At 39.6% G+C, this 13,559-nt stretch overlaps 1 protein-coding gene across 1 annotated transcript in view; it reads right to left on the reverse strand.

The window, feature by feature from the left end:
• The window catches only part of LOC124802753 (gastrula zinc finger protein XlCGF57.1-like), a 249,541-nt gene that overhangs the window by 136,748 nt on the left and 99,234 nt on the right, over window positions 1–13,559 (reverse strand). The window contains exon 5 of the mRNA XM_047263739.1: window positions 2,209–2,309. Coding sequence (XP_047119695.1) covers window positions 2,209–2,309 — 101 coding nt within the window. The remainder of the gene's footprint in view (window positions 1–2,208; window positions 2,310–13,559) is intronic.

Here is a 13,559-nt window from a genome sequence, read left to right on the forward strand (position 1 = left end):
CTGTTACTTTTTTCTTTCTCTTCATTTTCCTTCTATCAAATTCTAGTTTTGAGTCCCCGACCACAACTAAATCTTCATCTCCCTTACTGATCTGAATATTTTTTCATATCATCACACACTCTTTCAATCTCTTTATCATCTGTGAAAGGGAATAGGCATAAAAAATTGTACTATTGTGCTGGGTGTTATATTTGTATCCATCTTGGCTACAATAATGCATTCACTATACTGTTCATGGTAGCTTATAAACATTCTTATTAGTTAATAGACCTAATCCCGCATTAACCCTCTTTGCTTTTTTGTTGATACCCTTGTAGGCACCTGACCAGAAGTTCTATTCTTCCCATCACCATTTGTCATTAATTTTTACTGCATCTAACTTCAACCCAGACATTATTATTTTTAAATTCTCTAACCTGCCTACCTAATTAAACAGTTTAACATTCTATGCTTCAACCTGAACAGTACCTGTAAAAGTCAGCTGTAATGAGCATAATTTATTTCGAGTATTATACTGACACAACAGAAACACACAGCAAAGACAATAAAGTATAAGCCTTGATGTCACACAAACAGAAGATAACCAGCCAACATTATAGTCAATACATAGTTCGAGATCAAAGCAAAAGTTATCAACAGACAACAGTGAGCATTCCATCAAGTGAGTGCACAAGGGGATGAGTCCTCTGCATGGCAGGTGCACGGTTATAGCCGATCAGAGGGGTCCTGATAGGTGATGTGACATGAGCTCCAGGGGCATGACATCTTCCCACAGAGCACTTCTTGAGGAAACAGCTTCTAGATTGCAGTACCACCATTGGTGAGGGCTGGAGGCAGGGATTGGTCTCTGACAATTGTGACAGCTTCATGTTGCTGTTATTACAATACCAGTTTTATTCTTCCTGATGACAACATCCTCCTCAGTAACCCCCACCTGGTGATGTAAATGGGCGACTATTTTACCTCCCGAATATTTTATCTGTGAGGATGCCATCCTCATTAAGTCATACTGTAGAGCTGTAGATCCTCCTTGCTTTTAGCTGTTCACAGTACCAAGACTGAAGGGTTCTGTTGACTAATATTATAAAACTAGCTCAGTCAATCATCCACACTGTTGCTCTTGCAACAATTGAAAAAGCCATTACCAGTATTCAGGAACATTTGTCTATGTTAATGATTTTTGTGGTTACATATAAGCTCAGCTGAAAAATGCAATTTACATTTTGCCGTAAGTGTTTCACCTGAATTTATTTGACAAAACATGAATAGTAAAACATATATTTTATTTAGTGACTGTAGTTGGCACCAATTGAGGGCTGAGGCAACAAAAACTTCAACAATACTATTTATTCCACAATCCAAAGCACAAGACCCTGGTTCATAAACATGAAAGGTTTAAAACAAGGCATATCAAGCACCTAGTCAGTAGTAATACTTGGAATGCTACCCTTATACCAACACAGATGGAGAGGACATATGACTCACATCTTGGTGAAATGACAAAGTTGCGAATGCTGTTACTATCAGATTGTGTGAAATGCCCCTTCAGTTGTGAGATGCATATATTTTTACTCACTCTTTAGGTGAAAATGATCAAGACTGGAAACAGAAGTTATGAGAAGAGTACAGAGATTATCAACAACCAAATAGAAGACGATGAAGCTAATTCATGACAACATAATCTGTATTACAAAGGGACTAGTGGCCAGCCTGTATTGAGTATTGTCTCATAATCAACTGCTACATAAATATCCTTCTATTTTCAGAGCCGTTTTTTCCAAGCCTCGTAGAACTTCTGGACAGTGCTGCATAAAATCATCATTTAGAGGTTTAGTTTTCACAAAATATATATAAAGTAATTACATGAACTGAAAACTGAGGACAAAATGAAATGCCAGGCACTAGTACTGAATCTTTTCCACAAGTATTACAAAGAGGGTGGTCAGCTAGCATCAAAAAGGTGATGTCACATGTCCTATTGGAAACCAAGCCAAAATAAATGAACGGATGACTTACTTTTATTTTTGAGGCAAACACTGTCTGAATATCATTTTCTAACATTGAACATTTTTTGGCTATGAGAGCTGACTCTCAATGCCATCACTAATGTGAGGAACCAAGATTGAGATGATTCCATATTTCATATCCTTAATATTAATTTTTTACATAAAATTTCAATAACAATATAAAGTAAAAAGGTTTACATACCGAGTGGGCAGTGTCGAGGTCTTCACCACAACAATGACATTTGCCTGGACCCAAAGCTGAAGTTTCGTCTATAAGCTCATTTACTGTGTTCAACACTGTGCCTGTGAACATAGTTTTGGACATCAGAAAGATATATTTTTTAACATATTAGAAACAGTACAACTGATAATATGTAGTTACATGATGTATCACTTTTTATATTTGTTAAAATGCCGGCTAACGTGAAGTATACAATGAACCCATGCCAGCTCTAAATTTAACATACAAGGGCTACTTCCACCCCCCCTTAGGTCCAATTGTCACAAAATTAAAACTACAGTGAAAACCCAATGAAGTTCTGCTTAGCTGTATTACACAATATCTCTAGTATGCCTGTCAATCGTATCACTTGCACTTGTAAGTCCTGCGCATTCAATGAGCACACAAACATGCTTTGAACAATAGTCCCACATAAAATGAGAAGTGCGTGCCGTCATTAAATTTCTACATGCTGAGGGATGCAATGCAGCCAAGGTGCAAGAACTTTGAAGCAGGACGCACATGTATTCATGAGCCAGACAGTCAGGGAAGGAAGCGCGTATCTACTGATGATCTTGTTCAGTGAGTAAATTGGGTAATTTGAGACAACTGTCGGTTCACAATTTCTATGGTGAGTGATTCGTTTCCTAAAATTTCAAGGGTGGCTCTCTATACCAAAGTGTTGCGAGACTCAGTACCACAAACTCTGTGCGAGATGGGTTCCCAAGATGCTGCCCAACAATCACAAACCAACGTGAATGGGCACTGCCTTAATATTTCTCTAAAACTATCCTTATGAAGCATAATTTTTTTGAATAAAATTGTGGCAGGGAATGAAACATGGGTCCATTTCAAAAGTGAAGAAACACAAGAGCAGTCCAAACAGTAATGCATTCTCATTTCCAGAACAAACCAAAAATGTGCATATGAACTTTCTCAATCAGCAAAAAAAATATATGGCTACTGTGTTCTGGGATCAGAAAGCAGTTTTGGTGGTGAAATTCATGGAAGACTGCACAGTCATCACTGCAGCTCTGTGCAGCATGACTCTTCAATGTCTACAAAAGGCAGTTCAGCACAAGCGAAGAGGAATGTTGTAATTAGGCATTGTCCTTCTACATGACATTGCCCAGGCATAGACTGTCGCTGCAACAAAGATGTTTCTGCAGCATTTTTGATGTGAAGTGTTTGATTACCCACCACACAGCCAGATCTTGGCTCCCTCTGATTTTTGTCTCTTTGCTCAGATGTAACACTGGCTAGGAGGATGGCAGTTTTGCACAGTAAACAAGCTGCAGACCAGTGTAGATGACTGACTGAAAACACAGGCATCTTCCATGTATGACAAGGGTATTCGAAAGTTGGTACCATGCTATGACTAGTGCCTAAGTTGGAGTGGCAACTATGTACAGAAATGCCAGAAATAGTAACTAAATGATGTTGCAAACTGAATGAACCTTCTGTGTGTGTGTGTGAGGTGGGGGCGGGCAGGGGGGGGGGGGGGGGGGGAGAGGAAGGATGAAGATTTCGTATTTCTTAATAATTTTGCATCTACTTTTGATAGCAGATTCTTTAAAAACAAAAATAACTACATATCAATAAGTCATCAAAGAAATCTTGGATCATTACAGGAACCAAATAATTTAAAAATGAAAAATGTACATCTATAAAACATTCAGAACAAGTAATTAATATGCATATATACCCTGATAAGTTTTTGAATGGTGTATATTTTCAGCACTAGGTAGTTCAAAATACACATACATAAGTACACAAATTCCTGCACAGCTACGTTATCTCAGCTGGCTACATTGTCTCTGCTACCTACATTGTTGCACCACTGCAGCTTGACTGTGGTGAGGGGCTGTATCACATGGAATGGGCAAGGGGAGAAAGGAGGCAGGCACGTGGAGGAGGGAAAGATGTTTGATGGATGAGAGGGAAAGTCAGCAAGTGCACAGGATAAGAATGTGGCACATGTGACCTACTGACACCTTCCTATCTGATTTAGTCTCCTTCTTTATCTGTTTTTGTCGTTCTCCCAGTTCACTCTTCCCATCACTGTCCCCCACAAGCAATTCCCCCCTGCCTGCTTCAGAGCAAAGAGTCAAACTCCACAACATATGGACACTACACAGACAACAGACCCACAGTGACAGGATGAAGTAGTTCTAGAAAATGAGAACAACGCAAAGAGTAAAGCTAAATTAGTTGTTATATGTGCTCCCTAAAAGGGCTAAATGAAATAATAATAATGATAATAAAATAATTATTAAAAATCTAGAGATATCAATAATCACAACATTTTTAGAAATACTGAAAGTTCTTCAGAAGTGCATAAGATAGACTTGCAGCTTATCACAACTATTGCTTAACTTTCCAATCAAAGATGTATTAATTATGCAAAACAAAATTTCAGAGAAACAAAAATGCAAGGGGAACAAATACAATGCTGTAGTCCACAGATAACATAGCCCTCTTGGTCAAAGGTAAGCAATATGTAGAAGACATGGATATACTAAAAAAAATTAATGAGGAAAGAAACTTACAGAAAACCATTAAGAGAAAGAGGGAGGCGTTAGCGAGATATCTGCTGTGGCAGCCAGTAATGAATAACTTCGTTCTATTTGTTCCCATCACTACCAAAAGATTTCTGTGTAGCATTTACCTCTAACAGGGGTCGCCTGTATCTGCATTCCAGTGGAGCACAAGAATCCAAGTTTGCAAACTGCTCTCCCATTGCCTTTGTGTTAACTGATTTGGGCAAAACTTTTCACAGTGCAAGGATACAGTTAAAGGTTGAAAAACTGTTGTACTCTAATATACCATGATGAATTATTCCTTATTAACAGATTCTCCCCCACTCCCTGCACCTCAATCCAAGACCTATTTGAATGCTCTTTCTCTGAGCAGCTTCACAATATCATGCACTAATCTATCACAAAAACTGCCTTTCACACTATGTGGAAAGTTACTCTGAATTGATGTTTTATGGCATATGTGGGTAAGAACAATATGTCATGTAGCCACAACTTTGTAATAGTTACATGTCTGACAGAACAGATACCACTCGTGATGATGTGGCTGATGTGTATATTTATACAAAACATAGGATGGGGAAGGAAAGGGAAAGGAGGGGTGGAAAAATGGTGACTTCAAGCTGCAGCAGTGACAATGCAATGGCAAAAGTTCAAAATTTGTGCTGAGCTGGGACTCAAACCCAGATGCTTCATGTCTCTAGAAGAATTGCCCTAACTGTCTCGGCCATCTAGACCCAAATTCAAAACTTATCACACAGTGCAATGCAGTATCCCTCTTGCATCAACTCCCTCCTTGGAAATTATTATAAATATATGCACTAGATTTCTGTAAGATGGCGAAGGCTCCTGACGTTTGTTTCAATGTGGATGCACTGTTCCTGACTAAATCCTATGTGAATCAATAACTTATGAGTCGCGAGTTGCTGGGCGAGGGCTGCTGAATTACAGTGTGGGATAAGTTGAGAATTTGAGTCTGCTGGAGAGCGTGTCTACTTGGCTGAGGTGATTAAGGCAACTAGTTGGGCACAAATTTTCAACTTCCACCGCTGCATTACCACAATGCCCTGTGCGGCTGGTAGTCACATATTTGCCACCCATCCTTTCCCTTTCCTTCCCCACCCTCAATATCATATAAATTTGTAATGTCTACACAAAATCTATGTTACTAAATGGCTAAAAAATTCAACAAGTCCCAGTTGAAGATTGCCTATCTAATAGCTCCCGGTGGGCAACAAAAATTTGATTCCTTTATTTAAGAAAAGCAGCACTTAGTGACTTCCAACAAAATTTACAAATTTGTGAAGTTTGTTGTATCAAGCCTTTATGAAACTTTCTCACTGACACCCCCACAAAATAACGAAAGGAAAAAAGTTGATCACTTACTACATTTTTTATGTTAATGCAGTAAAACTTCAGCATCAAGCATGAAGTTCAATGCATTATTTTTTTACTATTAATTCTATGTATAACACATTTTATTGACAGTATCCACAGACTGTAATTACAACATTATATCATGTACAATGCATAGTTCAGGAGATTTGTCATTGTATATATTCAGATGCATGGAAAACTGTGTCCTACATGTGAGTTCAATTCTTTAAAGAATCAGATGGTCATGTTTTGATGTAGCCAGTAATTGGTTGTGCTGGATTGAGTCATTTTATTTGTATGTACACTCCTGGAAATTGAAATAAGAACACCGTGAATTCATTGTCCCAGAAAGGGGAAACTTTATTGACACATTCCTGGGGTCAGATACATCACATGATCACACTGACAGAACCACAGGCACATAGACACAGGCAACAGAGCATGCACAATGTCGGCACTAGTACAGTGTATATTCACCTTTCGCAGCAATGCAGGCTGCTATTCTCCCATGGAGACGATCAAAGAGATGCTGGATGTAGTCCTGTGGAACGGCTTGCCATGCCATTTCCACCTGGCGCCTCAGTTGGACCAGTGTTCGTGCTGGACGTGCAGACTGCGTGAGACAACGCTTCATCCAGTCCCAAACATGCTCAATGGGGGACAGATCCGGAGATCTTGCTGGCCAGGGTAGTTGACTTACACCTTCTAGAGCACGTTGGGTGGCACGGGATACATGCGGACGTGCATTGTCCTGTTGGAACAGCAAGTTCCCTTGCCGGTCTAGGAATGGTAGAACGATGGGTTCGATGACGGTTTGGATGTACCGTGCACTATTCAGTGTCCCCTCGACGATCACCAGTGGTGTACGGCCAGTGTAGGAGATCGCTCCACACGCCATGATGCCGGGTGTTGGCCCTGTGTGCCTCGGTCGTATGCAGTCCTGATTGTGGCGCTCACCTGCACGGCGCCAAACACGCATACGACCATCATTGGCACCAAGGCAGAAGCGACTCTCATCGCTGAAGACGACACGTCTCCATTCGTCCCTCCATTCACGCCTGTCGTGACACCACTGGAGGCAGGCTGCACGATGTTGGGGCATGAGCGGAAGACAGCCTAATGGTGTGCGGGACCGTAGCCCAGCTTCATGGAGACGGTTACGAATGGTCCTCACCGATACCCCAGGAGCAACAGTGTCCCTAATTTTCTGGGAAGTGGCGGTGCGGTCCCCTACGGCACTGCGTAGGATCCTACGGTCTTGGCGTGCATCCGTGCGTCGCTGCGGTCCGGTCCCAGGTCGACGGGCACGTGCACCTTCCGCCGACCACTGGCGACAACATCGATGTACTGTGGAGACCTCACGCCCCACGTGTTGAGCAATTCGGCGGTACGTCCACCCGGCCTCCCGCATGCCCACTATACGCCCTCGCTCAAAGTCCGTCAACTGCACATACGGTTCACGTCCACACTGTCGCGGCATGCTACCAGTGTTAAAGACTGCGATGGAGCTCCGTATGCCACGGCAAACTGGCTGACACTGACGGCGGCGGTGCACAAATGCTGCGCAGCTAGCGCCATTCGACGGCCAACACCGCGGTTCCTGGTGTGTCCGCTGTGCCGTGCGTGTGATCATTGCTTGTACAGCCCTCTCGCAGTGTCCGGAGCAAGTATGGTGGGTCTGACACACCGGTGTCAATGTGTTCTTTTTTCCATTTCCAGGAGTGTATATTAACCTGACATGATAAGGGTGCATATTTTTGTCTATTTCACAGTGTATAGTTTCAACAAAAAAGCTTTTCCAATTGTGACAGCATATCATAGTTATTCCATTGTTTCATTTAGGTGTTCAAAACTTACATTTATTGTAAAGATAATACAATTTCAAGTACTATTTCTGTGAACTTTAACGGTAAACTTCAAGATTTTTGTTAGAGTTTGTAGGTCACTCCCAAAGTGTTATCCATTCACACATCATGTCTGTTGATCCACAGAGAGGGGGTAGTTGTAGGAATGTGGAAAAAGTCAGGGTGTACATTAACAAACGAGAAAAATATTTCCATGGGCAATGACACAGTGTACATTAACAAATGACAAACAAACTTTCAAACTTATCAAATCTGCACACTGTACTAACAATAAACTATCACAATACTGCTAACTACTGTTTGTGCTTGTGTCAGCTAAATACAACCTATCAAATAAGCAGGAAAGCCATTACTTTAAAAAATACTGCAACTACCTCAGTTATATTAAATAGTTGCTGCGTATCTACTATTGGTAATATTTATTTGATTACATTAGTATTTTCGAAAGGAAATAGTTATTACCTCTTGAAAAACAAAATACACTACTACTTGTCACACAGAATTACAATGAATGCTGCTGCTTTCCATACAGCTACCAGAACTTTTCAATCCTTGAATCTTGTGGACAACATTAATAGTAAGCCCACAGTTATCTATAATGAAATACTGTCTAAAGTAAGCTTCATAAATATTCAGTCAGCTCTGATTTCAAAGTGGTGCAAAGATTGGCAACTTGCTTTAAATGTTCAGAAATGTAAAACTGTGCGCTTCACAAAATGAAAAATGCAGCACCCGATGACTATAATGTCAACGAGTCACAGCTGAAATTGGTGAACTTGTATAAATACCAGTGTGTGACAATTTATAGGGATATGAAATGGAATGAGCATGTAATCTCAGTCATAGGTAAAGCAGGTGGCAGACTGCACTCCACTGGTAGCATACTAGTGAAATTCAACCAGTTTACAAAGGCGACAGAATACAAAACACTTGTACAACCAGTTCTTGAATATTGCTCAAGTATATGGGACCCACACCAAATAGGACTAACTGGGGATATTGAATGGATACAAAGAAAGGCAGCACAAATAGTAACGGCTTGTATGACTCACGAGACCCAGACTGTCACAAAGATGCTGGAAGAACTTAACTGGCAAGATGCCTGAATATGGATGTAAACTATCCTGCAAAAATCTACTCAGAAAGTTCTAAAATCAAGTTCAAGTGCCGCCTCAATAACTTATACAGTGGGATGTACCTTTGCCGCACACTTCACGCTGACTTGCAGAGTAGGGAGATAGATGTCGATCTAGATAATCAGGTAATTTGCAGAAGGAGTAACTAGTGAGATATGATTTAGTTTTCTTTCGGACTGATCAGAATGCCCAGTTTCTTTCTTTATGTTAGATAGGAGCTCGCTGAACTCCTTTGCACTAGAGTACATAACTCTACCATGGACTGTACACAAGAAGGCAAAGCCTACATGAAAGCTGCTTTTATGTGATGTATGGTGACTGTGTAGATGACAGTTCAGCTGAAACTGATTTTCATTATTAGCTATAAATGTTCTGTTGAATGAAACTTTATTTACTTTAGATGCTGAGCCCAAAAGACAAATCCATGAGAGAACAGTGGGTAAAAAATATACAAAATAAGCCAACATCCTTATATTTAGGTCAAACAAATTGTACACCCAATGTTTTATTTAGTGTGTGACCATAATGTCTACTTCTGGTGTCACATAATACGAGTCTTTGCAAGATTAAGTCATAAACATTTTGCAGTGAACCAGTTGTATCTCCATTTGCCTATGATCTGAATTGTACCTGGTAAGACAGTTTGGACCTGTGCTAACAAGTGCTTGGTTGTAGGTGTAACTGTGTGTGTGTGAATACTACAAGAAGAGCCAGACTGCTCGAAAACTAGTGAACAGCATTTTCTGTTACATGTGTCTATGTGCCACACATCAGTCTGCTATAGGTGAGTTATTGCTTTTTATGTATTAATCCATTTAAACATTTCCATTATTACTTTAATATAGTTTTGTTTTGTCATTTATCACTTCTTTCATCTTTGGCTATGATTTGTGAATGTGAAAAGTCCCAAGTTGCACTGTGGTGCACAGTCCATAAAATCCATATGTCACCCTACAATTGTCTGAGCAAGACTGTTAAAAGATTGAGGACAGCTTCAAACATGTGTTTATAAAATACTTTTGCTATTTTGCTGAACTCTTCATTGAATGTATACTTTATGCTGTAAGCAGAAACAGTAACATCATTTATGAATTAATAGCTGAACATACTTCCATTTAGTGACTTAAAACAGTCCTGTTTGGAAAAATAATCATGGAATGGATTCAAACAACTTTTGAAACTAAAGCCTTTGCCTTTGTTTCCTTTCCCAAACACATATGATCATCGGCAAGATTTTACTTTCATTATGTACCTGAACAATTTTTAACTGTTTCATCACCAACAATGCTGAGGGAAATTTTGGCTTAAACATTTTTGTTGTTACTACTGCAATACTGTTTTACGTTAATTAGTAGTTTATGTGGTTTTCAGCATAATAATGCCTTCTGAATTGATAACTCATCATCTGCAACAACATGACTGTTTAGGAGGATGGCTAAAAGTTTTTGAAAATCACTTAAACTGTACGTACTATAAGAACTGTTTATTTTTTTATTATTCTTCACAAGATGGTCTGAAGGGTTTTCCTGAGAAACTTAAAATAGCTCTCCCTTCTGAGGCGCACATTTTCAGGAGAAGTCATGACCTGAATGTATGTCCGAATGACACAGTGGCTCGATACTTTGAAATTTATATTTACTGCCAGGCCCCCGGAGTAGACAACATTCCATTGGAACTACTGACGGCCTTGGGAGAGCCAGTCCTGACAAAACTCTACCATCTGGTGGGCAAGATGTATGAAACAGGCGAAATACCCTCCGACTTCAAGAAGAATATAATAATTCCAATCCCAAAGAAAGCAGGTGTTGACAGATGTGAAAATTACTGAACAATCAGTTTAATAAGCCACAGCTGCAAAATACTAACACGAATTCTTTATAGACGAATGGAAAAACTAGTAGAAGCCGACCTCGGGGAAGATCAGTTTGGATTCCGTAGAAATACTGGAACACGTGAGGCAATACCGACCGTACGACTTATCTTAGAAGAAAGATTAAGGAAAGGCAAACCTACGTTTCTAGCATTTATAGACTTAGAGAAAGCATTTGACAATGTTGACTGGAATACTCTCTTTCAAATTCTAAAGGTGGCAGGGGTAACATACAGGGAGCGAAAGGCTATTTACAATTTGTACAGAAACCAGATGGCAATTATAAGAGTCGAGGGACATGAAAGGGAAGCAGTGGTTGGGAAGGGAGTAAGACAGGGTTGTAGCCAGTCCCCGATGTTATTCAATCTGTATATTGAGCAAGCAGTAAAGGAAACAAAAGAAAAATTCGGAGTAGGTATTAAAATCCATGGAGAAGAAATAAAAACTTTAAGGTTCGCCGGTGACATTGTAATTCTGTCAGAGACAGCAAAGGACTTGGAAGAGCAGTTGAATGGAATGGACAGTGTCTTGAGAGGAGTATATAAGATGAACATCAACAAAAGCAAAACGAGGATAATGGAATGTAGCCGAATTAAGTCGGGTGATGCTGAGGGAATTAGATTAGGAAATGAGACACTTAAAGTAGTAAAGGAGTTTTGCTATTTAGGGAGTAAAATAACTGATGATGGTCGAAGTAGAGAGGATATAAAATGTAGACTGGCAATGGCAAGGAAATCGTTTCTGAAGAAGAGAAATTTGTTAACGTCGAGTACAGATTTAAGTGTCAGGAAGTCGTTTCTGAAAATATTTGTATGGAGTGTAGCCATATATGGAAGTGAAACATGGACGATAACTAGTTGGACAAGAAGAGAATAGAAGCTTTCGAAATGTGGTGCTACAGAAGAATGCTGAAGATTAGATGGGTAGATCACATAACTAATGAGGAAGTATTGAATAGGATTGGGGAGAAGAGAAGTTTGTGGCACAACTTGACCAGAAGAAGGGATCGGTTGGTAGGACATGTTCTGAGGCATCAAGGGATCACCAATTTAGTATTGGAGGGCAGCGTGGAGGGTAAAAATCGTAGAGGGAGACCAAGAGATGAATACACTAAGCAGATTCAGAAGGATGTAGGCTGCAGTAGGTACTGGGAGATGAAGAAGCTTGCACAGGATAGAGTAGCATGGAGAGCTGCATCAAACCAGTCTCAGGACTGAGGACCACAACAACAACAACATGCTCCTCAGTGCACAGACAAGGTGTCACTTGTTTCTCAGTTTTAATTGCAATTTGACTATTGTCACTTTTTGTTAACACCGTCCATACCACCCACCACTGTGTGACAAATCAAGCTGAGATAATTTTAATTCCCCTCTTGTTTCGCCATCTGCCTCCTCAAATTCGTTTTTTCATTTTTAAATAATTACCATTAACATACGTGAATAGACTCTGCATTTTCATAAAAGAGAAAGGTTGGCCCTCAGTTTTAAAGAATATAACACCAGATCTAATTTTGTGCTTAGTTTATATATGTAACTGATTCTATAATTTATTTCGACTATTACTAGTTAGTATCTTCCATTATATGGTGAAATCAGTAATTGTTTTGTAACTTAAACTGTATTGTTGATGTATAAACAAATATAAATTCTGTACTAATTATAAACATTTGGAGGAACAACTACTAGTAATCTTAAAGTATCTATTTGATTCGATTTGAAAACATGTTAGCAAGGCCAGCCCTTAATTACTTCCAAAGAATTGACAGTTTTGTCAAAAGTATTGTTTACATAACTATATATGTTAATTTCATGATTTAAACAAATAATTTGGCTTAACCCTTGTAGTAGAAGAAACTGCTTAAGAGAACCAATTATCGATGTGTTCAGCTAATTTAATGAGTTAAAAATCAACAAAAGCAAAACGAGGATAATGGAATGTAGCCAAATTAAATCGGGTGATGCTGAGGGAATTAGATTAGGAAATGAGACACTTAAAGTAGTAAAGGAGTTTTGCTATTTAGGGAGTAAAATAACTGATGATGGTCGAAGTAGAGAGGATATAAAATGTAGACTGGCAATGGCAAGGAAAGCATTTCTGAAAAACAGAAATTTGTTAACATCGAGTATAGATTTAAATGTCAGGAAGTTGTTTCTGAAAGTATTTGTATGGAGTGTAGCCATGTATGGAAGTGAAACATGGACGCTAACTAGTTTGGACAAGAAGAGAATAGAAGCTTTCGAAATGTGGTGCTACAGAAGAATGCTGAAGATAAGGTGGGTAGATCACGTAACTAATGAGGAGGTATTGAATAGGATTGGGGAGAAGAGAAGTTTGTGGCACAACTTGACTAGAAGAAGGGATCGGTTGGTAGGACATGTTCTGAGGCATCAAGGGATCACCAATTTAGTATTGGAGGGCAGCGTGGAGGGTAAAAATCGTAGAGGGAGACCGAGAGATGAATACACTAAACAGATTCAGAAGGATGTAGGTTGCAGTAGGTACTGGGAGATGAAGAAGCTTGCACAGGATAGAGTAGCATGGAGAG

Source organism: Schistocerca piceifrons, chromosome 6 (assembly GCF_021461385.2).
Source record: "Schistocerca piceifrons isolate TAMUIC-IGC-003096 chromosome 6, iqSchPice1.1, whole genome shotgun sequence".
NCBI classification, from domain to species: Eukaryota; Metazoa; Arthropoda; class Insecta; order Orthoptera; family Acrididae; genus Schistocerca; species Schistocerca piceifrons.